This window comes from Trachinotus anak, unplaced genomic scaffold (genome assembly GCF_046630095.1).
Source record: "Trachinotus anak isolate AG129_WGS33_773 ecotype Australia unplaced genomic scaffold, CSIRO_AGI_Tana_v1 ptg000015l, whole genome shotgun sequence".
NCBI classification, from domain to species: Eukaryota; Metazoa; Chordata; class Actinopteri; order Carangiformes; family Carangidae; genus Trachinotus; species Trachinotus anak.
In genome coordinates this window covers 13,472,431-13,499,499 of record NW_027273866.1, presented here as the reverse complement: position 1 = coordinate 13,499,499, position 27,069 = coordinate 13,472,431, and the positions used below count along the sequence as shown (strand labels likewise).

Sequence of the window (27,069 nt, the reverse complement as noted above, 5' to 3'; positions counted from 1 at the left end):
TCCTGATTGTGGAGGCTTGGAAACCATCCAGAGACCATCTCTGCTGTGAAGCTGCAGCTTTCCCACACACATCAGACCATCAGCCAGACAGAAGTCCAACAAGATTACTGGCTTTTGTCAGAAAGAATGGGAACCAAGGCATTGAGTGACAGCTGGCAGAAAAACATTTCAGCTCGAGAAAGTGAGAACCAGCAGAGCAACAAACCTTTTTGATAAATGATCAGTAACAAAAACAGAGCTGGATCCGGTTTGTGCTGTCAGCTAGGTTGGTAAATCTGCAAAATAGGGCTGGGCTGTAAACCACAAGTTTACCAATGAATTTAAGAACCAAGACTGTTATTTTTTGAGCTTGAAGGTTTATTCTTAACCTTGGAAACTGTAACAAGGTGGGGCAGACAATCACAGAAGCAGGAAACACACAAGCGCAGGAAGTAGGATGTGAAATGAGAGGGAAAGTTGCTGACACTAAAATAAAACAGGAAATACTGCAAACAAGGGGAATAAATGACAACATGACCCAGGAGAAATAGCAGTATCATACAGTCCACCTTCTCAGTTTTTCCAGATCTCCTCGCTTAAAAAACCAAGCAGATTGAGTTTTTCAGTTAAAGACATATTTACAAAAGGTATATCCAGTCACTTTCTTTGGCTTCTTTACCAGGTTTAGTTTTTGTTAAAAGTTCATTTTTGCTCCAACACTTGTCATCCAGACTTTGTTGCCTGTTTCTATCAAATCTTGGATAAGTGTTGGTCTCTCAGCAGTGAAAGAACAGTTGGATAAACAGATGACCAAACACCACCAGCCCTTTAGCCTGCATTATCTATTGATGATTTCTCCTCTGCCAGTGGTCTGAGCAAATACACCCACCCTCTTATTTTGTTTTGCCAAAATGATGAGCTGATTAATTTCTTAATCCATTATTCATGCTTGGTTATGAGAAGGGGATTTTATTCTGGCCTTCTATTCACACAGCAATATGTTCTGGCCCAGCGAGCACGACGTCAGCAGCGAGCAGGAGGAGATGAGCCTCCGACCACATATGAGTCTGGCTGCGTTACAAGATCCGGTAATAAGAATCAGTGCAGGGCTATTTAGATGTGGAATAGATTAGTAGAGGAATATATGAGGAGTGTGGTTGAAAGGGAAAACGATGAAAGGCAATCTGCAACGGAGAGATTCTTGTAATACTTCTTAATGCAGAGCTGCTTTTTGTGGCTGCTATTGCTACATAGCCAACATTAGCATTAACAGCTTTTTACTTACCTGTTTAGCCTTTAGCATCAAACTTCATTCCTTTACTCACCAGGAGCTGTCTCCAGCTGTGGAAAGCAACGTCAGTGTTAATTCTTGTTTTGCTTCTATTTCTATCACTTCTTCCCCTCTACTGAAGTTAGCACGCTAACCAGCTAGCCCCGGCCTCGTTGGCCCGTCTCGTCACTTTCCGATAGCGAGTCAGGGTAGCGTCCAGTCTGTCCTGAAGAAGTAGCTGCTCAGAGGAGGTATTATAACCTCGTGAGTGACCATCATCACCAACCACAGCAAGAAACCGCATTCGGTGGTTAAGAAAACTTAAATATAGCACCTTTAAGTACCAATGAGACTTAACGCCACACTTCTAAACTGTGTGGACCCCAGCAAGAATAGCTGCTGCTATGCAAAGCCTAATGGGGATCTTGATAAACAAACAAACAAACATTCTGTCTTTATTTGACAACACTTTGTCAAATCCAATTTTTGTACATAATGTAAGAAATACGTACATGTCAGTCTGCCTGTGAGCATATTCTTCTGAACACAATTCAAGATTAAAGACTTTATTTTTATGCAAGTTCCCATGCTTTCTGAAAAAAAGTCATTTCCAATAACTTCAGTGCTTTTGTGTGATGAGAGCGTGACTGACAAGGAAGTAACTCCCTCCACCACATGAGGATAGTCTAGAGCTTATTCAGTATCTGGTGTTAAATGTGAAAACACTGACTGTTCTTAAGTTTGGATGTGAAACGGCTGTGTAACTCTGACATTACTTGCTACCTTATGATAGCAACCACGTTGTAATCCATGATTCCCTGCCTCATTATCAGATCAATAAAATCTGAAACACATTAAATTGTCAAAGTGGAATTTTGGTCAGAAAAACGCATGTGGGTCTTTAGTTGTGCCTTGCATGGTCTTTCGTCAGCATGACACATAGAATGATAATGTGAGGATGTAATGGAAATTAATTAAAGTGAAATGAATTTCATGGCACAGCAGCTTGTGAATTACACCTTTTAGTTCCTCCTGTTTTTTTGCTGGAGCAGCAGATAGCAGCACAGCCCAATAGCTAAGTGTGGTTTATTGAGTTGCAGGTGAAAACTGTCTCCTCAAAGCAGACTACTGAATTTCATCTTAAATTTTAGGTCTGTTTAGTTTATAACCTTTATTTTAATGGCATTTTCAAGGCTATGCTTGCAGGCAATTCTACAAAGTCTCAGATATACAGTATGTTTTGGTAAAAGTAGTTAAAACTAAAATCCTATATTGAATCAGTGTTTTGCATATGTTTAATGTGTTTTAGGTCAAACCTCCCTCATCTCTAATGACGTCTGCTGGTTGGCTCATTATAAAACATTGAGGTTTTCTACAACTATATTTCACATTTTGAAGGACTGTGCTGCAAACATTTGCATATTAATCTTAGAAAAAAAAGGTTTTTATGAAATAATGTCTCCAGCCATCACGATCTGAAGCTCAAATAAATACTGCACATATGTTGTGAGGACCAGACATGTCAGCATTTGGTAATTAATACATCAATTATCTTAATGAATGGTCTCATTAGCATAAGTGGTTGTGATTAATATCGTGCTGATCATGTTGGAACTTTTAAGCACATCGTGTTCCTCTTGTTGAGAACAGAACGAGCTTCATTAAACTTCTTTATTGCTTTTTCTCTAGTGAACATATTGAGGGGAACTCATTAATCATTAATCCATCAATTCCCATCTGAAATTGGGGGAAAAATTAAAACATCTTCAGACTGTTTGTCTAAAGTCTGGGAGTAAAATTGCAATAATTATTAAAAAGTGTGCTTCAAATGCTAATAGTAGTTGTACTTCTTATACAATAAGGAGCATTAAAACTGCTGTTGGTGGATGTCAGTGTCACAGCAGCTGTATAACTGTGTCCGCCCACTCAGTTCTGCAGGATAATGGCCTGATAGGGGATACAGCAGCATCAGCAGCCAGCTGTAAGCTGCAGACTGAAATGCCTCTTACTGGACTGACGTGTGGTGAGCTGCACTGCATGATAAAGCGATGGGAGGTGGGCACACCCGCCCACAGGCAATTTCTTTTTCTGCTGATGGGGGATACGGGCTCCAGCAGCATCCAGTGTCATCGACACATTTGTCAGGATGTTAAGTGTGAGTTGATCTCGTGTGGACAAGAAATTCTCCAACACAGTTCATTTAAAACTAAAACACTTTACAGCATAAAACAGCATCCTCTCTTCATGACATCATGATACCTTTACGGTTTTTTGTATTTGGTGTTTTTATGTTGAACGCCTGAGATCTGATTGTGCATCCCATAGTAGGTGCAGGTTTCCAGTGGGATCGCAGGAGTATTAATATACTGTATACTGTGTCACAGGGGGTCGGGATGATGTGGGAAAAACAAATCTTAGCAGTAAGTTAAGTAGAGAGGACTTTAAATATGTTGTTTTATCTGCTGCAGCCGTTTCAGCATCGTCACATACAGGACGAATATCTGCTCAATAAAAGATCAGAGAATGAGTCACTGGGACATTTAAAGCACCTGTGCTCTCTGGTGACTGAGCTCCGTGACTCCCACCGGGAAAATGAAAGACACAACGAGATGTGACTGCACCATCAGAATCAGGATCAGGTGTATTTCCAAGTGGGTTTTCACGATGAGGGATTTTTGTGCATAACAGTAAACATAGTAAGAAGACAAATATGAAGAAAGATACAATAAAGCAAGTACTGCAGGTCAGAGAGCTTAAATATAAATAGACAAATTTAACAATAAAATATTTAAAATGAAAATGTGAGAAAATATGACAAATATAAACATTATAAAATACAAATATGTACACTGAGTAATATGTGTTGGGGAATGTGCAGTAGTTCAGGAGGGTATTTAAAATGATGTAATAATTTTGTGTAGAATTGTGTAATTACTTTTTATTATGTAATTATTTACTCTGACCATACTAATAGATGTTGGATTAAAAAACTTATGACTGTAGAAAAAACAGAGTATCCCACACTTCAGGTCACTTGTACTCATGTTTTCACAATGTTTTGGTCTCAGTAAACCTGACAAAGGTCTGAGCACCAAAAAGTGTGTTCATACCAACACACAACAAGTGTAAGCACAACTCTACTGGCCTGCAGTAAATACAGAGCATCGTTGGGATCACACCACGCCCGCCCCACGAGTGCTCAGTAGTTATTGTTTCATTCTTATAGGTGGGACCACACCCATCTTCAGACTTAGCCTTCATTTTGATCACAGCTCCACACCTGTAGAGTTTCATGACTGCATCCTGCACAGAAACACCTGCCAAAGTGCTCCGAGCCAGCTCAGTGGTAGATCCTGCAGCAGGAGGTGTCACCAGGCCCACAGTTTGCCGTAATGACACAGACACACACAAACTAACAAGGTGAAAACAATACCAGCCCCGCTGTCACACCTGGTAATAATGAGCATGTTTCCATGTCAGTGCAACACACCAAAACTTTGGAGATGGTCACATTATAGAAGAGACTCTTGCAGGTTTTTTCCTCTTTTAGCACCTGTAGTGAAGGTTAAACAGGGTGACTGGGACAGTTAGGAATCAATCAGACCTTATTGATAACCTGTTGATTGCAAATACCTTGAAGCTGGGCTTGCTGGACCCTGCTCTCTTTGCTGACCCCCTTACTTTGCCAGCGTGTTTTTATTTGCTGGACTAAGGCTGGGAGCGCATGGTGGCTCCATCCTTGACCTGCTGCAGCTCACACACCTGTGTGTGTGTGTGTGTGTGTGTGTGTGTGTGTGTGTGTGTGTGTGTGTGTGTGTGTGTGTGTGTGTGTGTGTGTGTGTGTGTGTGTGTGTGTGTGTGTGTGTGGTGTTCACATCAGCTTTGGCGCTGACTGCCAGCTCTGTCTTTCTACAGAGTTTTCCTTGGGTAATGGCCACCAGCAGGCTACTCGAGTGTGGATTTCTTTCTTTTTTTAATTTCTTATTTGTTTTTGACAGAAAATGCCACTGTCTCCACATGCAGCTGCTACAATGGTAAAAAATATTTATTAAACATTTATATTTCATGTCAGTGTCACATTCAGATTCAGCCTAGACATAGAAAATATAGTGTAAAGTGTCAGTTGTATGTAATGTTGCTGGAATGATATATGTCAATATGACATGAACAGGTCTTTTCTAAGTCTATTCTTGCAGGGAACTGTACGTACCATGTGAAAATTAGACGAGACACCAAATCTCTAGATCATGCAGGCAATGTGTCCACTTAAACCACTTCCCAGCCTAAGGCAATCAACCAAACCAAGCAACAATATAATAAGCCAGACTAAATTGAAATAAACACTAGTACTGTACCTGTCAGTAGACTCATGTTATGGCAGTAGAGTCACGTTGTGGTACCTGATGTTCGCTGTGTAGCAGTGAACGGTCCCTGTGAGCAGCTTTACAAAGCCTGGCGATAGGGGTCACAGCAACAGCGTGTCCATCTCCACCCTCCCAATCATAACAACCCTCACTGTGATTCTTAACCCCACTGTAAGTGTCGCACCCGGTGCACACAGCCACCACCACCCTGACCAACCCACCACCACCACCACCACCCTTTGTGACTGATTCCACATCCTGACAGCTAATTGGCGTGGAGATGCTGTTCTCCAGGGAGCTCATTGCAGGCGAGTCCTGCTGCCTAAGTCGCTGTTGGATGCTGGGAGAGAAAGGAGCCCTCGGGGGTCACAGAGGGGGGACTGCTGAGATGAGATCCACTAACCCACACTCCCGCTTGACACACACAAAAACTCACTCACTGAGCTTTTTTTTGCGGTTGTGTGTTGGGAGTGTTACACGTCTGTAGCTCAGGGTGTTGTGACAGCTTGTGGACAGTGTGGACTGCTTTTCGTCACATCCTATCCGGGTCAGCTGTCACAAAAACACTGAGCTGACGGACATGGCAGGTTTGACACACATCTGATTGGCCCAGATTTTACTTTTTTGTGTCTATTACAGTGAGTGTGAATGATCTCTTCCGGGAAAAGTGGTGTTGAAGCACCATTATGCTCCATTTACTACTCATCAAAAAGTTCTTTGCATGATCTTTCTCGTTCTTTCTTCACTTTGTGCTATTGATTGAAAACAGTGTTGTTAAAGCTGTTTTTGGAGTGTATTCATGCACTTCATTGAAATGATGAGAATGATGAGAATGATAAAAATGAAAATTATGCTGCGTCTAATTATGTTCATATGACAAATCTATTATAATAAGAAAAAGCATGGTGTTGCCCGGGAGATGCTCATAAGCATAAACCAGTGTTCATCTGCTCCGGCTGATTAGCATGGGGGAATTAATGCTGGCAGGTGATAAGTCAAATATCCAGGTGGCTGCGTTTGGGTTGAGACCAGTGGAGGGAAACAGGTGAGACTGAAAGGCTCAGCGCTTCAAGCTCAAGATGTATTTATTCTACACGACGATGACGATGTTTGGACCACAGATTAACTTCATTTAGTCATGGCGAGGGTGTGAGCACACCTGTGTATCTAGATGACACATAAATCATTGGGTAATTACATTGGATCATTTTACATCGTGACTACTTTTAATTTTAATACTTAAATTCATTTTGGTGATTAATATTTCTGTACTTCTACATGAATACAAAAATGTTTGTCACTGTTACAGTAGTATTTAACCTCTAATGCAGTTTTTTAGATAGTGGTATTACTGCTTTTACTTCAGTAAAAGATCTCAGTGCTTCTACCACCACTGTGGCTTATTGATAATATACATTTTGTCCAATTGGATGTCTAATAATTGAAATACTAGAAGTGACAGTTTGTCCATGCGAATTCCCCTTCAGCATTATGTTAAAAGCACACAAGCATGATACACATATATTCTTTGAATAGAAATGAATCAAAGGAAAAATGCAAAAACTTTCAATCAGTCACTTGATTTATCCCCAAAGGTCGACTAGTTCCACGGCAGAGAAACTAAATTAAGTGTATAAACATACATTTACAGCACAAATAAGAAAACTACAATAGTAGAGTTACAAGTTAAATTACAATAGAAATATAAAATCATGAAACATCACAACTTTCACAAATGGCAGAAGGAAATTGAGGTAGAACAAGATACTACAGGAACAACAGATTAGCAAATAGATTAAATCTTAAATGTTAACGATTTTTTTTTTATTTGTCATCAAACATCACTAGAAACCACTTAGATGTACCCAGTTCTCAGTTACTGCTAATCTTTCTGGACTCTGTTACCTTTACTTCAAAAAGTCGTGATCTCTGTGTAAATTTTGTTTTTTTGTGCAGATTTATTGCATCTGCAAAGAGTTAATGACTGTGTGTACGCCGTGATTCATCCTTTATTATTGTTAAGTTTTACAGTTACACTAATTTAAGGGGGGGTGCTCCTCACTTTTCCAGTTTGGCAGTTACTGTGTAGTTTCCTACAGTGGTAACAGCCACCATGGTAGAAGAGACAAACAAGAGGACAAAAAAACACAGTTTGATTGACAGGATGAAATTGTACCAGTGTGGTACTGTTCGAAATGTCAGCTGGGTTTTGTGATGAAAGTTCAGGAGAAATGGTTTCCCTGTTCTCCTGATCTTTTCTTTTACTCACAGCAGTTTTCATTCTGACTGACAGCTCTCAAAAAAAACTGCCAAACTTCCAGCTGCTAAACGAGACAGATAAATCCAGTCATTGGACAGTCTCCCTCTTAATGCAGTTTGTTCTTATTTTACATGGCACCACCTGCCTTTCTCTGCTCAGTCATAAACCACCACTTTCTTTTTGAATTTTGTTTTTTTTTTTTTTTTTTTTTTTGGATGTGAGTATTTTACTTTTTCTTTGTCTCTGACATGTTTTCTCCTTTTGATGCCACGGATTATGTTGGATCTGAAACTGATGAAATAGCTGTAACTGTACCTGTTATGTGGCTCATGGTATCAGCGTCTGATGGTGCACATGGTGGAATCAGCAGCTCTGGTTGCTAAGGCCAGGTGAAACTGTTGCTAAGGGCAGAAAAAGAGTGGAAGTCTGTGGTTTATGCAGAGATGCAGATGGTGTGTGTTCAGTGTTTCAGAGCCAGCATATGTCCATACAGCTAATCAGTACCGTCCTGTTTTTCATTCATGTCACATGAACGAACTTCTTCTTCTCTCTCTCTCTTCATTTTCTAACATTACACCCACTCACTTTACCCATGTGATAAGATGTGTTGGTCCAATAGAAGATGCCACCGTCCGTTTTTCTGGAAAACACATCCCAGCTGCTAAATCTTGACTTCCCTGTTTAATAGAATGTCTTCCTCTGTGGTTACTTCCTCCTGTTTTTAGCTGAAAAGAATGTGGCTTTATTTATTAGAGTTCCTGGAGAGATTGGCTCTTCAACACACATGAACAGCTCTTAAGTCCAGGACGGCCCTTGAAAGTTATGCTTCCTATCCGACTGCAGAGGTCTAATTTGTATTGAGGCCTCAGTATTCTACAAACTAAGTGCTCATCAGCTCGTCTAACAGCACTTTAGAAACACGTATTCTGGCAATCATGACCACTTAGCATGTCAATTGTAAAGCTAGTCTACCACAGTCTCGATAATGTACTGCTCAGGTGCGTTTGGGGGTATTTTCGATTTGCATCAGTGCCTTAGTGCATCGCAATGACAGCAGAAGTTTCAAGGACTTTATATCCCCAAAACAAAGTCATTTTACACGAGTAAATTGCTTTTTTTTCCCTTGTCTCTCTCTGACCACAGCCACTTTTCATTTTTGTCTGATTTTCCAGTTATTTCCTTGCTTGAATGATTGATCATTCGGTCTCTAAAATGTCAGAAAACCGTGACAAATATCTGTCACCATCTGTCATCAAATTCCTAAACCCACAATTGACATCATCAAATGTCTTGATTTGTCCAGCCAACAGTCCAAAACCCAAAGATATTCAGTTTACTATTACATAAGATATAAACTGGAATTAGCTAACGTACAGAATTTATGCTGAAAACATAAGTTCAACAATCAGTTATCAAAATAGTTGCCTTTTAATTTTCTCTCACTCACTGAATTGAGCAAATGAGTAATTATTCCATGGCTACATACCTACAGTTACACCTAAAATAAATGTAGGACAATTCAGGTAAGTATCTCAGTTAGTGTGGACTGGACACACTGGTCATTTGAGTGTGGCCCAGTCGCCAGGACTTTGTTAACTTTGTCTAAATCAACTGCGGTTTGTGATCATTTTAGAAATGTTAATAAATAATAATAAGGACTCAGTTCTCTTATTAGTTTTACCTGTGGTGTCACCTTTTTCAACACGTGTCAATATCATCAAACTCTTCTCTTTCTCGTCTTGTTTGTCGTTCTCCTCAGGTAAAGGTGACGTGTTTGGTGATGTCTTTTGGAAAGAAACCACCCTTGCACATGCGTGTGCTAACGTCAGAGCGCTAACATACTGCGACCTCCACGTCATCAAGAGAGAAGCTCTGCTCAAGGTCTTGGAGTTTTACACGGCCTTCGCCAACTCCTTCTCCCGCAACCTCATCCTCACCTGCAACCTGCGCAAGAGGGTAAGTTTTCCAGCTTTTTGAACACAGTGCAGAGAAAAACACCTAAAAATCTCAGTCGTATTTTCTACATAAAGCCACACATACAATCCTCAGCATCTTCATACTAACAACTGTAATTTAATCCACAGACTTGTAAACATTTACACACATTACATGTTTATCTTCAGCCTCATTTTCAATCTGGATAGCTGATTTATTTTCAGTCTGACGTTACCTTTTTCCTTGGGTTGGTTGCAGTGAACAGTATAAGATAACAGGACTGCTACATCAGAAATAGCTGAAGCTAACTTGAATTACATTATCACAGTTATGTCACAGCCAAAGTTTTCTCAGTGAAATTGTGAGGTGTAGGAGAAATGTTAGCTAATGTAGCTAGAAATCTGTCATAAGACAGACGGCTAATACCCTCCTGGAAGAGGTGGTGCTGGCCATCACATTAATACATTCATGGTTTTCCTTCATTTGAGGTTTGATTGATAGTCTTTTACCTCAGTGAACCTAATATTCGCATAACAGTAGTGGATGGAAATGAGCATAAATTAGCATTTTCTTTTGCAGATTTACTGAAAATCAGGTTAATTTGCTGGAAACTCAACTTAAGTGACGACTCTCTTTGCAAGCCGGTGATTGTGAGGCGGACACATGCTCGTGCCAGTCAGTAATGATATATCTCTGGGCTGTTTAGCTTGCTAAACTAACCTGGTTGTTACTGGGGCAGTAAATTCACACAGATTATTATAGAGACATACATTACAATTTATACGTTTTTGTTTAATGTTATGCTGAATGAATGTTCAAAAACAGTAGCACAGGAGACTTTGATCAGCATTCTCTAAAGCATATCTTTAACTTCAGCTCACCGTTAGAGGCACATAGCAGAATTGGAAGCTGTGTGATTGGCTGCTTGTTACTGAAGTGTCCACAGGCTTGTACCTTTGACTTTTTAGGAAAGAACAAGATGTTTTCTCATATAATTGCTCATCTTTTCAACTGGTGATTTAACCAGGAGAGTTTTATGTTCATCCAGGCTTTGAAGCGCTCCAACTGCCAGTCACCTAACACTGTCTATGCATAAAATGAGCAGCACTTTATTAAAGAAGACTGAGATGTCCAGGGGGAAATCTAAGAGAAAAATCAAGGATTGGAGGATTGAAACAGGCAACGAGAAAGTAGTTCTTTAATGTCTCAAGGATTTTTGTTATTTCCCTGCCTTCATGAGAACAGTAGAGTATAAAAGTACAGGCTTGAGCATACAAACCACACCACACTAAGAGGCAGGCCATCCAAGTCGCTGTATTTCACACATCCTGTCCTCTGCTTTTCTCTCATAACAGGTCTGTTGTTGTTTACTTTTCCTGAAGTAGTTTTTCCTCCTTCATATTCTCTCAGCTCAGTAAGTCTTTTTCTTAGCCAGCTTTGAACGCAATAAATAATCCATATGACACAGGTAGCCTCATTATGTCTTGTGCCCTTTTGCTGGTTCTTGCGGGTTCATCCTAGCAGGCAGTCTCCTCGCTCTCAGCAGCATTTTTCATACTGCGTTTGTTTTAGGTTCATTATTTATAGATCAGAAGTTATTGATGACCATTTGGAATATGTTAACATCCTTATTTTGTACATATTCCTGTACTTAGGTTTTATTTTAACTGTGATATATATGTATGTGTGCGTATGCTGTGTGTGTCGGTGCCGTCTCTCAAATGTGTTACACTGATTCAGAATGGACATTGATTTCACTCCATCTCTTCAGTAACATTGAATATTAATTGAAATAAAACACACACATATATATATATATATATATATATATATATATATATATTGATCATGCTTCTCTAAAATAAATTACCTTAATACCGGCAGCAGATCTCTGTCCATGTCTGAAAGAAGTGATGGCTGCGTATCGATCAAGTCTGTACTTTTAGTGCTCACAGCTCTAGTCTGGCTTCAGCTGCAGATTTCTAGTTAGAGACTGGATGCTGCTTTCCTCGCTTTGTTAACTGGCTGTTTCATTAAGTTGGTTTATAGATTGTATCTGCAGCAGATTTTTGATTGTGGAAGTGTGTTGTTCATTTTTCGTAGATCACATCTCACTTTTTAGGTCCTGAGCTGTGACGCCATTTTTGATTTCTCGAGGAATTTCCTTCAATGAACTGCTCCATTTGACCCAAATAATGTTTTCATTCACTGTTCATTCATTTATGACAGGAAACTGTATTATTAATACTTGGTGAATTGTATAAATCCCTGTTGACAAATTTGGTAATACCACTAAGTGGGTCCCCTGGTCTGGACTGAAATATCTCAACATCATTTCCATGAAATTTTATGCAGACATTCATGTCACCCAGACGATGAATCCTACTGATGTTTCCTGGAGTGCTGCCATGAGGTTGACATTTGTGATTTTGAGTGAAATATCTCAGCAGTTGTCAAATGAATATCCATGACATTCAGTGCAGAAATTCATGGTCCACCCAGGATAAATTGAAATACCTATGACAACCCCTGACTTTTCGTCTGCCGCCACCATCATGTAAAGATTTCAGTTCATCCATTCTTTTGGTTTATGACCAAATACTTAACTTTCCCATCAGCCTCAGCTGCACTTCATGTTTAGGGCTAATTATCAAATTTTAGCATGCTAATACGCCAAGCTACTCTCAAACTGGTAAACATTACTCCTGCTAATATCAACATGTTAGCATTCTGATGTAAGCATTTAGCTCAAAGCACCTGAGTTTTTTCATTTGTCTGTAATTTCTTAATTATTTCAAAAAACATTTCCTGGAAATATCTGTAACTGTACTTTGGTATTAATAACACAGAAAATAGAGACAACATTTTAATATTTTCAGACTTTCACATGTTTGTGACCTGCTGTGCACTGATTAAAATGCTCTTCTATGTTATGAAAGTAATGGAATTAATGAATCGGTAGAGCCCTAGTTGAATTGTTTCAATTTTCCCTATAATTAGCACCAAATTACACAAATTATTGTAGTTCTTTCCAAGAACCTTCCTAATTTGCACATATAATTTCCTGTTGAGGAAATTGTAGTAAACTATTGGGCCCCAAAACCAGAATAATCACCATTTTTTGAAGTACAGGTTTTCATTTCAGGTTTCTATTGAAAATCTGGGGCTTTAGTTCTGTTAACATACCAGAGCTGATGGACACTTTTTATTTGCTTGACTTCTCCTGACAGACAGGCCTCATCAACTACTCATAAAACTTCAGGTTGAGTTAAAAAAAATTTATTTTGGAAAGGAATACACAATATTCTCATTTTCATTGCATCCCCGGTGTGTAATTTAGGCTGATTACACAGCGGCAGTTCACACACCAATCTGCTAACTGAAGCTTTAAAATGAGTTAAAAAGTAAAACTACATTACAACGAGGTAATGGCTCCTATTTTAAACACGATCTTCCTTCATCATGTGTTGACAACTCCACCTGCTTGAAAAGAATGTGTCATGATTCATGAACAAGCCTTGAAACAAGCTTAGCCGCTCTGGGAACTAATGACATAATCTCACATCTTTGGCAGACGCTCTGTCTAAACTGAGCTAATTGTTCAGATGCACACTTTAGTTTTTTTGCAGCGTGCAGCAGGAATCTGACCCAGCGGTACCTCATGTAAACACACAGCACAGAAATAGTGATGTGGGCAGAGCTCTTTTCTCCTGTCCTCAGTTAGCTCTTTTGTTCCCGGGATGCATGACAGTCGCTAGAGCACCGCCGTGATGAAGATAAACAACTTGTAGCGGGGGCTCAGACGGGGGCCTGTGGGGCTCAGAGGAGACCAGAATGTGTGTCAGCCCTAACCCGCCGTGTCACTCATGCAGTAATGGCTGGCTACCAATCTGCCTCCCTAAGCACTTTCCTTTCTCTCTCAGTCTCTTTCTGCTTATGCTCTGTCCCACTCTCACTTTAACTCTGTCTCCTCACTCTGTCTCCTGACTTGCTCCATCTTCCCTCGCTGCAGCAAAACACTTGTTAGTATTTTAGAGAGAGTGTTTAGTAATCATGTCTCTCTTCAAACTGCTTGTTAGTCGGTGCTCATTAGGCGGAGGGAGTGGCTCCCAATCTTTTTTTTTTTAGCGCATCCTCTCAGCCCTATCAGATGGGGTTGAGTACCTCTTGTTCATTTTAGATAGATGGCGATGGCTTAATGGATTTTTTTCAGAAGTGCAGATAATATACACAACAGTCCTGCAATAACTCCTCCTTCAGGAATGTTATGATGCTCAGTTTTTAGAGGTGTTGATTTAACTGTTTGATCAGTTCAGATAAGAAACGGACAGGAAAAAACGGAGAGCTTTGGGAATGATGACGTAAACACCCAAGGTTGCTGCCTGATTGGGTCTTATCAGTCTCGACTCCAGTGGTGAAGGCAACATGGATAGTAAATCACAAACATTACTGACTTGTTGCACCTTGTTACTGACCATGCATGCCCACTGTGTGTAAATAGTGACGTATGATTGTGTTTTCAGGTGTGTTAGTATGGACACAGATCATTTCTGATACGGAGCTAAAACAGTCGTATGGACAGAGATCATGTTCGTTTTAAAAAGCTGTTTTAGTGTGGATATAACCTAAAACCTTTACTCTTCCTGTTGTGAGGTATACAAGCACTTCTGTGCTGCACCGTCTTCACAAACTGCTGAGTTTCACTTTGTGACTACTGATGCATCCCCAGTCATCCTCAAACAGAGAGATCACAAAACTATCTTCCAGATTACTTTTATTGTTTGTTTTTGTATTGTATTCTTTGTACTGGCTCAGCTTTTCTTTACATTTGACTGCACCACAAACACTGCACAGTACAGCTATAAATTATGCACATGCTGATGAGACTCTGCTGCTCTTTCAAAACAAAAGTCCTCAATGTTGGACCAGAGCAACACAATGCAGAAAAACAGCAAGACAATGGGTTTAGCAGAACTTTTATGAGTACAAGGTTTGTTTACATGTGTAGCCATTGTAGACACAGCTGTTATAGTAAACACAGTCTATTCATAAATGTGATTGGGAAGCGTAGCATAGAGAAACAGTTGTTTATGTCAGCCACACCAGTCCAGTCTAGACATTCAGCCAGCGGCTCAGTACTGCCTAGTGATTTACAGCCAAGTCTGCAGTTGAACTCTCTGAGGATGTGTTGGGATACAAAAACGAGAGAGAAGCAAAGACTTGGTGATATTTATAGGCGCTCCACTCCATGAAGTTATTGGCCCTTTCAAGTTTTTGATGAAACGCTCCTCTGTCAACGTACTTGAAATACAGAGACCATGAAAAGTGTTCCAGTCCTTAAAGTGTCTGTGGTGAAGCTGATTAAATCCTGAGTTACAGTGTCTGTGTCAGTTTAAATAAACACCAGATCACCACCAATACAATGACACAGTATGTTACAATCAAAACACTTTCTCTATATGCTTTTGTATCTATATCTATATATCTGTTATACCCATTCATCAATATCCTATTAGAACTGGACCAGGACACTGTGTACATCAGTGGCTCCGTGTGGCAGAGAGCAAACCATTTTTCACGACTGACGACTGACGTGCTGCAGGAACCTGATGAATCTCACACACTTTGACACTGTATTTACAGACAAACTGTTCATGCATGGCTCACAGAAAGCTCTCATAAAGTTTGTTTCCACCAACTTGCAGAGAGTTGACTTTTATTAAATCTAATGTAAAGCTTTAGGGGAAAGAAGCAGAAGCAGAGGAACCACATCTCACAGCAAAGGCCACATATCTAAGGAGTGAGCCTTGTAACTAGGACTGACCACAGAGAGGATGCATCAGGATTAGGGTTTGGTTCTGATCGTGGTTCCCTTTAGGATCTGATTCCCTATTGCCAAAATACCCAGATGATTAATAGATGTCTTAAATTGCTCTTTCCTCTTGTATAAAAAAATGTTTCAATAACGTAGCACTAACACAAATCAGATCAATATCAAAGACAAAATATCTTGGTATCTTTGTCTGTAACAAAGTAACTTAAATATTTCTGATCAGGAAAAGTTAAAGGATCCATTTTGAACATAAAAGCCAATGTTTTAAATACTGTATATGATATTGTCACTTACCTACAGGCACTGTGTGTCTAGAGCCACTGGCTCTCAATCAGCCATGTAGCTGGAGAAGTGGACGCTGTAAGTGACCCCACATTAAATAAACCAAAGCGGCTCCGCTGATGTGACAGTGTATACTGCATGTGTTCAATAATTTTATCTACATCTTTACACCTGCGAGGTGAACTTCAGAATCAACCATTACCTTCGCAACATAATATACCAGGAATGTGAGGTTGCACGTATTTGCATCATGTTGTATTGTAGCCATCTGCAAATGAGTTTTGTGAAGCAAGTCGTGTAATTTAGTTACTTTGTTTTTTTTTCTGGAGATGATGGTGGAATATTTCCATCATGTTGTCTCTTTAAATCACAACATCTTGTTGTGTCCTCTACTGAATAATTAGCGCCACCAGCTGTTTAACTTCTCATATTCACATAACAGTAGTGGATTGAAGCGTGCTGGAGCTATGTTTTAGATGGAAACTTAACTACAGGGAACATGCACTAACAGGTGTAGCTCTGAATATGCTTTGTTTTTATTGGTGAAGAATTTCAGCCATCATTTGTGTCCAGTGGTGTCTGGACTTGCTGGACAACCCTCTGTATCAGGAGGGCAGACATCAGGTCGTCACCTTCACGAGCATCACATTAGTGTTTTGTGACAGATGTAGTTCAGAGGTAAATAGACAGAATGAAGGGATGGCACACCAAGCCCCCAGTCACCAGAGCTCTTATTATGTGAGCACTGTTTAAACGTGGCTCCTCTTTTTACTACTACTAGACCCCCCCCACCACCACCACCACCACCACCACCACCACCACCTGGCTAAGAGAGATATATTACCTGTAGGAAAAAATTGCAGATCTGCTTTTTCGCCATTGTTGCTCTAGGGCTTGTTATCCTCGAGTCCCAACTGTGCAGCTTCTTCTTTGTCATTGGAAATTTCCCTTTTCTTCTCCAGGGAAAAGCAAACGACTGTTAAATAAAATCATTTTATTGGCCAAGTTCAGTAAACGTGCAGGAATTTGTCTGTGAGTTTGGTGCAAGAGGGTAATGAGAGTTTCACTGCAGCAGAGTGCACTGAGTTTAAAAGGAAGCAAATACAACAGGCAGCAGACTGTAAATATTACTGTGCATGTAGGTGTTGGTCTAAATATTCCACCTAAAGCATCACCGATTCTCATTTTCTGTATTAACAAAGAATCTAATTACTGCAGCGTGTGATCCCAGCAATGAGCCCACAGAGAATTACCATCAGCTCTGCAGATCAACCGCCTGTTTTTCAGTCCTTTCAGGTTTTATGGCACATACTGTATGTTTCTGTGCTGAACTGTAGGCAGCTGCTCAGCAAACAAACTCCAATAAACCCACAGTAGAAAACCAAACAGCAGGCAGACACAGTTAGAGACGAGATGGTGAACAGAGCCAGATGTTTTTCTCAGGAGTCGGAGGAGATCAGAAACAGAGGATTGAGCTTGTTGTTTTTGTTTATAAATTCCTTTATTTTTATAGAAATGAGTGATATTATTGCTGTGGTGGTTCTGATCAAAATGTACCATGACCTGAATTTGTTTATGCTCAGTGATGGTTTATGGTATATGAAGGACAGACAGTTGTGAAGAAGGGTGCCTGGAACCTGATTCATTCAGTTTGCGTCTTCTCAGAGATGTTTCTCAGTCAGAGCTGAACACACAGACATCGTACACACATCCCCAGAATCAGCACAACATACGCTTTCTGGATTGTGGCAACATCTCCAGTGTACATGGTGGAAAAACATCCACAAATCCACTTAGAAACCAGAGAGAATATATACAGAGAGACAGCTGTGGTTACAGAGCAAGCAGGTAATGCAGCAGGATGTTTTTTCTAAGTGCAAATTTGCCAAAAACACATAGCTGCTAAGTTGTCTAAATGACAACATTGTGCTTCCTGTTTACTTCACCAAAAACATAATGGGGCAAAAACCTTCATTCATTCTATGAAAAAAAAAAGAAACGACAGAATCAATGAAAACAAACTTGTCCAGTGTTTTCTCTGACACACAGAGTTCCACTGACATGTTCCTCATCTTAAGTTGCCATTGATGTCCATTTATTATCTATTATACAGATACTTTCTGAGTCATTTTTATTGGCTACAGTAAAAGTGTAACCGAAGTGTAGTTGCATATTTTTGTGCGTTTAGGTCCTCAGTTGTCAGTATGTCCCTGCCTCGTTATCACCCTGATAAAACCTTGAACATTTCTCTACTTGGCGAGTTAACTGACTGATTTTCTGAGGCTGCCAAACACCGACCTCCGATGCCAGTGCAGAGCGTCAGCAGACAAACTGATCTGAATCCACACCGGGAGGAACTGGCTGCAGTTGACTCGCACTGTTTCATCTTCAGGAGTATTCATCCCTGTTCTGCTGAGTTTTAGAAACCTAAATAAACAAGTAAACAGGACCCGGGAGTGAGTTTGTGTGAAGGGGAGGAGCTGTTAAAGGCGCCTGCTGGGAGGCTTCACATGCTGCGCTGAGGTTTTTCGGGACAGCTTGTGTGCTGGGGGGGGACAGACTTCAGGGCTACAGCCTGCAGAACGGGAGGCTTTTACCAGCCCTCTATTGGATTATTCATGTGACCCACAATAAAAACAGGCGGGCAGTGTTACTGACTGTTCAGGGCATTTTTTTTTTTAAAGCAGACAGGAAGAAAGAGGTAGTATTTTTGTGTGTGTAGAGATGGAGAGTAACTGAATACATTTACTCAGTTTAGAGGCTCTGCTACTTCATCTGACTATTTCCACTTTCTACTCATCAGATTCAGATTTTACAATTAAAACAGGACCTAAGATCATAAAATGTGGCTGTGCAACCTGTAAAAACAGACTTATTTCAGCTCTCTGACACTGTTTCTTTTATTTATCACTTTTTATTGTAAGTAAAAGCTATTTTTCTCTGACCAGTCAAAAGCAATTTATATATTGTTTTGCAGCATTTTCTGGCAACACACTGACCCTATTTAAATGCTGCTTGTGATGTGTTTGTGATGACTCTGGTGAAGGCCACATGTCTGTCTAATAATAGAGTTCTTCTGTTTGCTGCAAGTGTTCCTGGAGTTTTAAGACGTTTTCCTTTCTCCTTGCTCCTTGAAAAATCTGATCCTTAAACTGATATGAAAGTAGAAAAATGTACCACTCAATTGGGAGATGTTGCAACACCCAGATTTAAAGTAATTCTAATGCTGACGTTTTCCATCCAGCACCAATGTTTTAAATACCCCATTTTTTGCAATATCTGCTGCTGTTTGGTTGAAATTAGGGAAAGATCATGCTTGTGATTAATTAACCGTGACGATTAATTGCTGGTCTGTAACAGGATGAAAATTCTGATTTAATGCATGAAAATCAGATGTGCTGCTGTGCCATCCACCGCTGTGCTGAAAATGTAGTTTTATGGAGAAAGAGATTAAATATTATAGATTTTTTTTTTTTAAATTAACTGTAAGATAATAATCCTTCTATGATCTGAGACAGTATATGTCTGCATATACCAGATATATCTGCAAATAATGATCTGAAAAACTTAAGTAAAAACACTAAACTGGAGCTTCAAAGTTTAAAACTGTGTGACAGGAAAAATAAGCTGTATGTTGGCAGGAGTCTGGTCATTACTAAAGCACTGATCAGTTGTTTTACTTATCTTTATTAAAGGTCTTATATAAGTGTAAAATATGGGACATTTAAGTTAAAGGCTGAATGTACAATTTAAAATGCAGTATTTGTTAATATTATTACTTAAGAGATCTGAGAGGTAGTTCCCCCACTGTTAGTGTGTGTCTGCGCTCAAGCTCACACCCAGCTGAGGATGATGTTTGAATCCGCGAGCAGGAAGCAGAGTTGTCAGAAGCTCTTTATAACAGGCTGTTGACCAGCAGCTCGCTCAGGGCAGAGCTTCCAAAAGCTTCTTCTTCATTCTGCTCGCTCACAGCGGAGCAAAGTTAACGTGATAATTAATTGATTGCTAAGAGGAATTTGTTTCTGCGTTCACCCCCTCCTGCGTTCACCCCCTGTGAAAATGCTCATCCCTCAGATCCAGGGGGTTTACATTGATTTCAGTCTGTGAGACTAACGTGCTCTATAATGGCTTGTATGTTGAAATACTGATGTCATTGATCTGTTCTAATAGTTGTCTTTTGGTGGATGTGTGCAGAAAATCTTTTTCCACAGTGAATTTCACCACTTTTCCCCATTTTAGCAAAAAAAGTCAGTCGAGCAGTGGCCACACTTTTGTTTTTAAAGGTCAGAGGTCAGGATCTGCTGCAGGAGCTGGAGTTTTGTTGGAGTCAGTAATTATTGACAACCAGGCAGCATGGAGCGAGCTCTGCTGTTAAACCCTCAAAGCCTTACTTCCGGTTTTTTGCTGCGACTGTTGAGGAAACATTTCTCAGTGTAGCACAAAGCCGGGGAGTTTTCATCACTGTATCTTTTTCTCTTTTGTTCACATCTTGGATTAAAACCACAGAGAGAGAAACTAAGGTCTTTAGGTCATCGGTGCTGCAGATGTGTGCTCTTAAAAAAGCAGCATCTGCATCATGGACCAAAAATACACAGGCGGTTTCTGTTCGTCATGCACTATACAAAGTATATCTCATGTCTTCTCATGCACACACACACACACACACACACACACACACACACACACACACAGAGGCCATCTGTGCGCTCTCAGGCTACAGCCGACTCTAATTCTTCTACCGGCGTCTCTTTCTTATTTATAACAGTTCAGTATTCATTCTCACCACTTGCATCGTGCTAACAGACAGACAGCTGCAGACACAGTGGTGCTGATGTTACTTTACTTGTTCAGTGACAGAAAAGAAAATCAAAATAGGCGTTTCAGATTTGGTTCAGCAACTTTTGTTTCTATATTTGTATCTATTACACTTAGCCCTGAGCTAAAAGCATTCTGGGACATTCTGTATCAATCCAAGGCCCCCAGGACTTGTAGTCCATGGCTATCACTTCCCATTGGTACAATGTAAAGTGGGCTAAAGCCATGTTTGGCAGCAGGGTTAGCCCCAACTTTTCAGGGCTAAAAATAGAAATGTAGGTTGTAACTCCGGGCGAACTGGCTGATAGTGAAAGAGGGCTGAACAAAAGCTGCAGGCCCAATCTTAGCTAACAGAACAGGATGTCCACAGGCTATGAAAACAATTACACACCTCTCACATGATCACGGTAATTAGTGATTGTTCTCATCTGGTGTCATCTGTGCTCCTTTATATTCATCACAGCATAATCCCAGCAGGCACCGGACATCAACGTGACAACAGAAAGTTGTTGGACTCTAACAATGCTAATGTCGGACGGACGTTAAATTTTGGTTGGAAATGAAAAATAGGTTGACTTCAAAGAGACTGTGACGTTTAGGAGTCATCATATTTGTGAAAATGGCGTTCCATAGATTTCTGAGTTAAGATGGCCTGAGACGTTTGAAAGACGTTGGATTTTGGTTGCTTAACAACACAACTCAAAACCAACAAAACATCATATCAGCTGCTGTCAGTGTTCTGCATTGCTAGGGGTGACCTGATAGCTGAGTGGTTACGGTGCGTACCACATCAGCCGATGCTCTTAGCAGCTGAGTCGCCAGTTCGACTCCCAACTGGCCTGAATCTTTCTTGCATGTCATTCCCCCTCTCTCTTTCCCTTCCCTGTCACTCTCCACTGTCCTATCAAATAAATGGAAAAAAAAGGTTTTGAGCTCATAAAGTGATGTTCATAAATAATTCCAAAGTTTGCAGCAGTTGTAAAACTGTAAAACTAATCTGCAGGAGAAATTCAAGTTTGTGCATGTGTAGGAAACATTTGTATTCGTAAACAGAAAAAAGAGACTGTGAAGAAAACCTGTGAACAAATGATACCAGTGGTGATGTTACACAAAGACGCTGTGGAAAAAGTGTTATGTACATGTGTTAGGCATCCGTTTACAGATTCAAAGCAGAAAACTGTGTAAAACTCAGCACTCACAGTTCCTACACTGTGTGGGACAAATTTTAGTTTTTTGGACGAAAACAGTCCAATCACAATCTTCGTCTCAGTATTCCCAGGATGGACGACAGCCCAGGCTCTTCCAGGATCCAGATGGGTTTAGGTGTATCTGCTGACGTTGTATGAAAACAATATTCAACATTAACTGTACTGTGTATGTATCCAAACTCACCTGGGTCACAGTAAGGTCAACCAACATACTGGACACTGTAGGATATCAGCAGTAAGCTCATTTTATCCATTAACGTCCACCTGATGATTTATCAGTCAATCTCTCAAGTTAATGGGATTATAATTGGCATGACAACACATTTATGTTTATCATTTTGTGTTAACATGCTATGTACTAACCCCAGCATTAGCATTTTAAGACAGTTCCTTAGTTATTAACCTTGTTAACGCGTCCATATGATGTTTTCTTATATAATATGGCTGAAATTCTGAGGGTAAAAGATATGAATGCAAGGTTTGATTTTTATTTTCGTCATGTTGCCATGAGACATTCAGCTGCTTAGTCACAAGGCAGAGTTGTGTAAGATCACTTGTAGACTTGAAAGGAATCAAACACCGTCCTGATCTTGTTACAACAAACCAGCCTCGACTTCTTAGAGTAAAAGTCGAATGGAATCAGTTGATCTCTGCCACTTCTCATCAGCGCTCACTGTTCTACTTTCCTCACATCGCTCCACCTCAGAGGTGCAAACACACAACCTGATGTTTGTACCAGCTGACACATTCTCATTTTACTTGTACTGCTAAGCTGATGCTAAGCTTTGTGACTGTCGCTCACCTGCAGCAGCCACAAAGCAAAGACAAAGAGAGGAGGCAGCTAACGTGCTTCACGCTGAAATGAGGCTGATTCTACTTGTTTAAGTTCAGCCTTTTAATGCTCAGAAAATGATCATGTTACAGTAAGACTGAATATAACTGAATGTAAAGCCAGCTGGGGATCGCACTGTTCCCTGTGTTACCGTGTTTCAGAGGAGGACGAAGTTTTAATAATGAATAAACTCCAATGTGTGTGCACAGGAGTGTGTCCTGAAGAGATGAAGGGGGGAGGAGAAGCTTGCTGTGCTTGCTTTTGTGCATACAGTGTGTGTGTGTGTGTGTGTGTGTGTGTGTCCATATATGAATCTTTGAAAGATGAAAGACATTATGGGTGAGCTGTGTGTGTGTGTGTGTGAGAGAGAGAGAGAGAGAGAGAGAGAGAGAGAGAGAGAGAGAGAGAGAGAGAGAGAGAGAGAGAGAGAGAGAGAGAGAGAGAGAGAGCACATGGTTTGCTGGAATGATTGGAGTCTGTTTTGAATATACAGAACATTTACACTGGAAAAATTATTTAAGTAAATTCAAGTAATTCATCTGTGAACTGTCAATAATAGTGTCAAATATGAATCGCAAGTTTCCAGAGGCATTTTTCCAGAGGAGTTATTCAAGTTACAGATAGATAATAGATAGATAATTTATCAATACTTACATTACTGTTCTGTCAATTATCTAATAAATTGATCAACTAATTGTTTCAGCTCTACATTTACCAATGTCAGCAGACTTAAGTCACTTAATTTGTAAGAGTGGGGTTGATTTTGCAATTTTGAATTGATGTGGTTGATGCTCTTTATCTGTCCAGGTAATGATAAACAGAGAGGTGGGAAACACTGGAGAAGTAAACCTGATGCATTTATTGATGTAAACGCTGAGGAGCTGCAGACAGAAAGATCACAGCAGCTCTAGTTGAGCACGGTGTGTTTCTCAAGCTTCTCAACAGTCTCACAGTCTGTCCTCTCTGGCTTGGATTTGCACAGTTTACCAAAGATGTTCTGACCAAATCATATGTATGTTCTCATAATTTTGTTGTGTAATAGCGAGACAGATTGTTTGAAAATGCCCAGATTAAAACATAAGCCTGACCTCTGTGTTGCTTGTCCAAGTTAATCATAATGTGTTTCTACATACAAGCACAGGATCTCACTGGATCTAGAGATCTGAACCTAGAACCTGTTACCTTTAGCTACTGAGCCCCACATTACATGGGACTCAGTTAGCATTATATCATCTATGTAACCTCTAATTTAAAGCTGAAATTTTATTTAGGCTAATTTTTTTTAAGTCAATGTTTGATTTCATTCCCTGACTATGTTTCAGTATTTCCCACATTTATAGCTACAGTTTATACGTCATAGGACTTCACTTCAACCCCCAACAAGACCCACAGGAGTGTCTCCTGAAATAGTGCCCCTGTGGCAGCAGGTGTACTGTACATCAGTTGTCATGGTTACAATAATACACTGAGAGCTGCACACCTACCTGTCGCCGTGCTTACTATCATATATATATATATATATATATATATATATATAGTATATATAGTATATATATATAACAGTCATGGCTTGGTTAGGTTTTGGGAAAGGTGGTGATTTGGGTTAAAATAAATACTTCCTTAACATTAGATGATCTTTGTTGTCATGGTAACAATAATAACAACACTGTTAACTTTGTTGAACTGTCATGGATAATAGCAACAACATAAACCACTATTTTCACATGGGAATCGAACACCTCTCTCCACCTCAACCTCCTCCTGACGTGGACTTTGTCGCTCTATAAACTACGTCACCACACTTTTCCCTTTGCTCCTGTCATAGTTACGACGACCACTAGATGTCGCCTAGCAACAACTACGTTACAGCATAACCTGCTGCACAGAAACTGGATAACTGGGGTGAAGCCTCGGTACAAGACCACTGCACTGTCTAAATGAATGTGCGCTTTCAAGCATATTGGAGTCTTATAAGGGGCCTATAGGGGAGCGCCTGTGTGTGAGTGTGCGCTCAAGTGTGTGCGTGTATACACTAATTGTGTGTGTATGTGTGTGTGCGTTTGAGCGAGGCTGGGCCAACCACAGGAAGTCGGCAGGCGCATTAGGGACGAGGTGTAGGAGAGAGGAGAACAAGTCTTCCATGCACACAGTCTCATTTTCTCCTCCTCTCCCGTGTCTGGTAAATAATGAATTGCTGAAGTAAAGAGGAAAAAGTCACCAATTCTTTCCTCCTGTGTCTGTCTCTCTGGAGAAAGTCAGAGCTGCATTAAAGAAAGACGAGGGTGGATTTTCTCTGTGGACTAGTTGCCAGAAAAACTAGACACGCTTTTAAAAGGAGTGGACTCAGTGTCGTCCACATGCTTGTCTCTAAGCAGTCTTTTCATAATGCTGAAGCAATAAGGGCCTGTGTGTGTGTGTGTGTGTGTGTGTGTGTGTGTGTGAGTGAGTTTTTTGTGTGTTAGTATCTTACTGTGAGCATACCCAAATACTGTCAGAGCCAAAACAATTAGCTGATGAAGATTCGTCAGTCGATCCTGTAAAAATATGAAACATTTGCTGATAGCAGCGTTGATGATCCAGTGCTTCTCTGTCACGTTGGGCTCAGGTTACTCGTGAATCACACTTATTTTGTTTATTGTTTTATATTTTATAATAGCAATAATTCAGTTGTATCATTTATCAGCTTTAATATTTTTGTATTCTTTAAGCTTTATTATTTTATCGTTCTTTCCCGATCCTCTTGTGCAAATTAGTGATTAATTACTGGGTGGGCTGATGATGGCTGGGTGTCCCCTTATGTGCATTATATTTTATTCAAGCTTGCAGCCGTATTTTTTACATAATTTTCCATATATTAATGTATTTTTCATAATTTTAATTCCTTTGGCTTCCTCTGAGGACAAGGAAGCTGATTCTTAGCAAATCAGTTTGATTTATATAACATTAAGGTTTTTTAATGTCTGATGTAAAATATAAAAATAGAACACAAACATCATTTTGGTTATTTTATGGGATATCATGCTGATATCATGGTATTTGCCTTGCGACTATTTTATAAAGCAAATAATGAATGTGTGTGAGAACAGTGGTGTAAATCATTACACACTGTGCTACATGTGTGTGTGTACATCACTAACAAGGCTGTTTACCTGTGACCATGTGTGTTAGAAGTTTCATTTGTAGTCAATATGAGCGTGTGCATATGTGTGTGTGTGTGTGTGTGTGTGTGTGTGTGTGTGTGTGTGTGTGTGGGTGGGTAGGAGAGACAGAAATGACAGACAGGATTACCTTAGGAGACGATAATAAATAATAATGAAGCAGCCTTTCATTTCATGACTATTTGCTAGGTTTTTATTTTCTTTTAATGTTTTCGTAGTTGTGTAGTTAGTGTTTTCTTGGTATTTGTATATTTGTATATTGTTTGTTATAAAAGGGACTGAAATATATCTAATAATATCGAATAATAATATAAATACTATCAAAATACAGAACACTGACTACTCTTCATCACTCTAGTGACACTGTGTGTGTGTGTGTGTGTGTGTGTGTGTGTGTGTGTGTGTGTGTGTGTGTGCGTGTGTGTGTGTGTGTTCCTCACATTGATTAGAGACCATGAGTCTGTTAGAATGAGCTGATCTAAGTCCGTTTTCCTCTGAAATCAGTAAATGTTGTTTCTTCTTGCAGTCTCGTTTCCTGCCCAGCTCCCTCGCTCTCTCTCTCTCTCTCTCCTATTCTCCCTCTCTCTCTCTCTGTTTCTATTTTTAGAAGCCTTATGATACGAGCTCCTTCGATGTCTGCCAGAGCAGAGCTGTAATGTTCTCCCTCACCACCGCTTTCCCTTATTGTTATTTCATTTTCTCATTGATGCAGGATCGTAGTCGATATTGAGATCCAGCACGCGGGAGCCAGCGGTCCAGTTTAGATCCTTTTACTCACTCCAGCTATTGTTGTGTGTGCCAATTGAGCATCTATCCATCACTCTGACTGCTGCTACTGCTGCAGCTGTGTGTGTGTGTGTGTGTGTGTGTGTGTGTGTGTGTGTGTGTGTAACAAAGAGCTACAACTCAACAAAAAGAATTTAATCAAGTGCAGGATTGAGAGTACCCACATCATGTACATGCTCACACACACAGTTTCTCCAGGATTAAACTTCCCACACCAACTCTGGAGGTACTTCCACCTGTCATGGTTACGCCTACATCGTGCAGTGGGTGGGGTGGGGGGGGTCTCCGGGGACCACTGTGACATGTAAGGCAAGGGGCTAGGGACTGTATTTGATACTACCCCCTCA

The 27,069-nt window shown here is 40.2% G+C and overlaps 1 protein-coding gene across 1 annotated transcript in view; it reads left to right on the top strand.

Moving 5' to 3' along the window:
* LOC139632957 (voltage-gated delayed rectifier potassium channel KCNH5-like) overlaps nt 1–27,069 on the top strand; it is a 136,931-nt gene that overhangs the window by 94,023 nt on the left and 15,839 nt on the right. Inside the window, exon 12 of the mRNA XM_071498259.1 lies at nt 9,633–9,829. Within this exon, the coding sequence (XP_071354360.1) occupies nt 9,633–9,829 (197 nt within the window). The remainder of the gene's footprint in view (nt 1–9,632; nt 9,830–27,069) is intronic.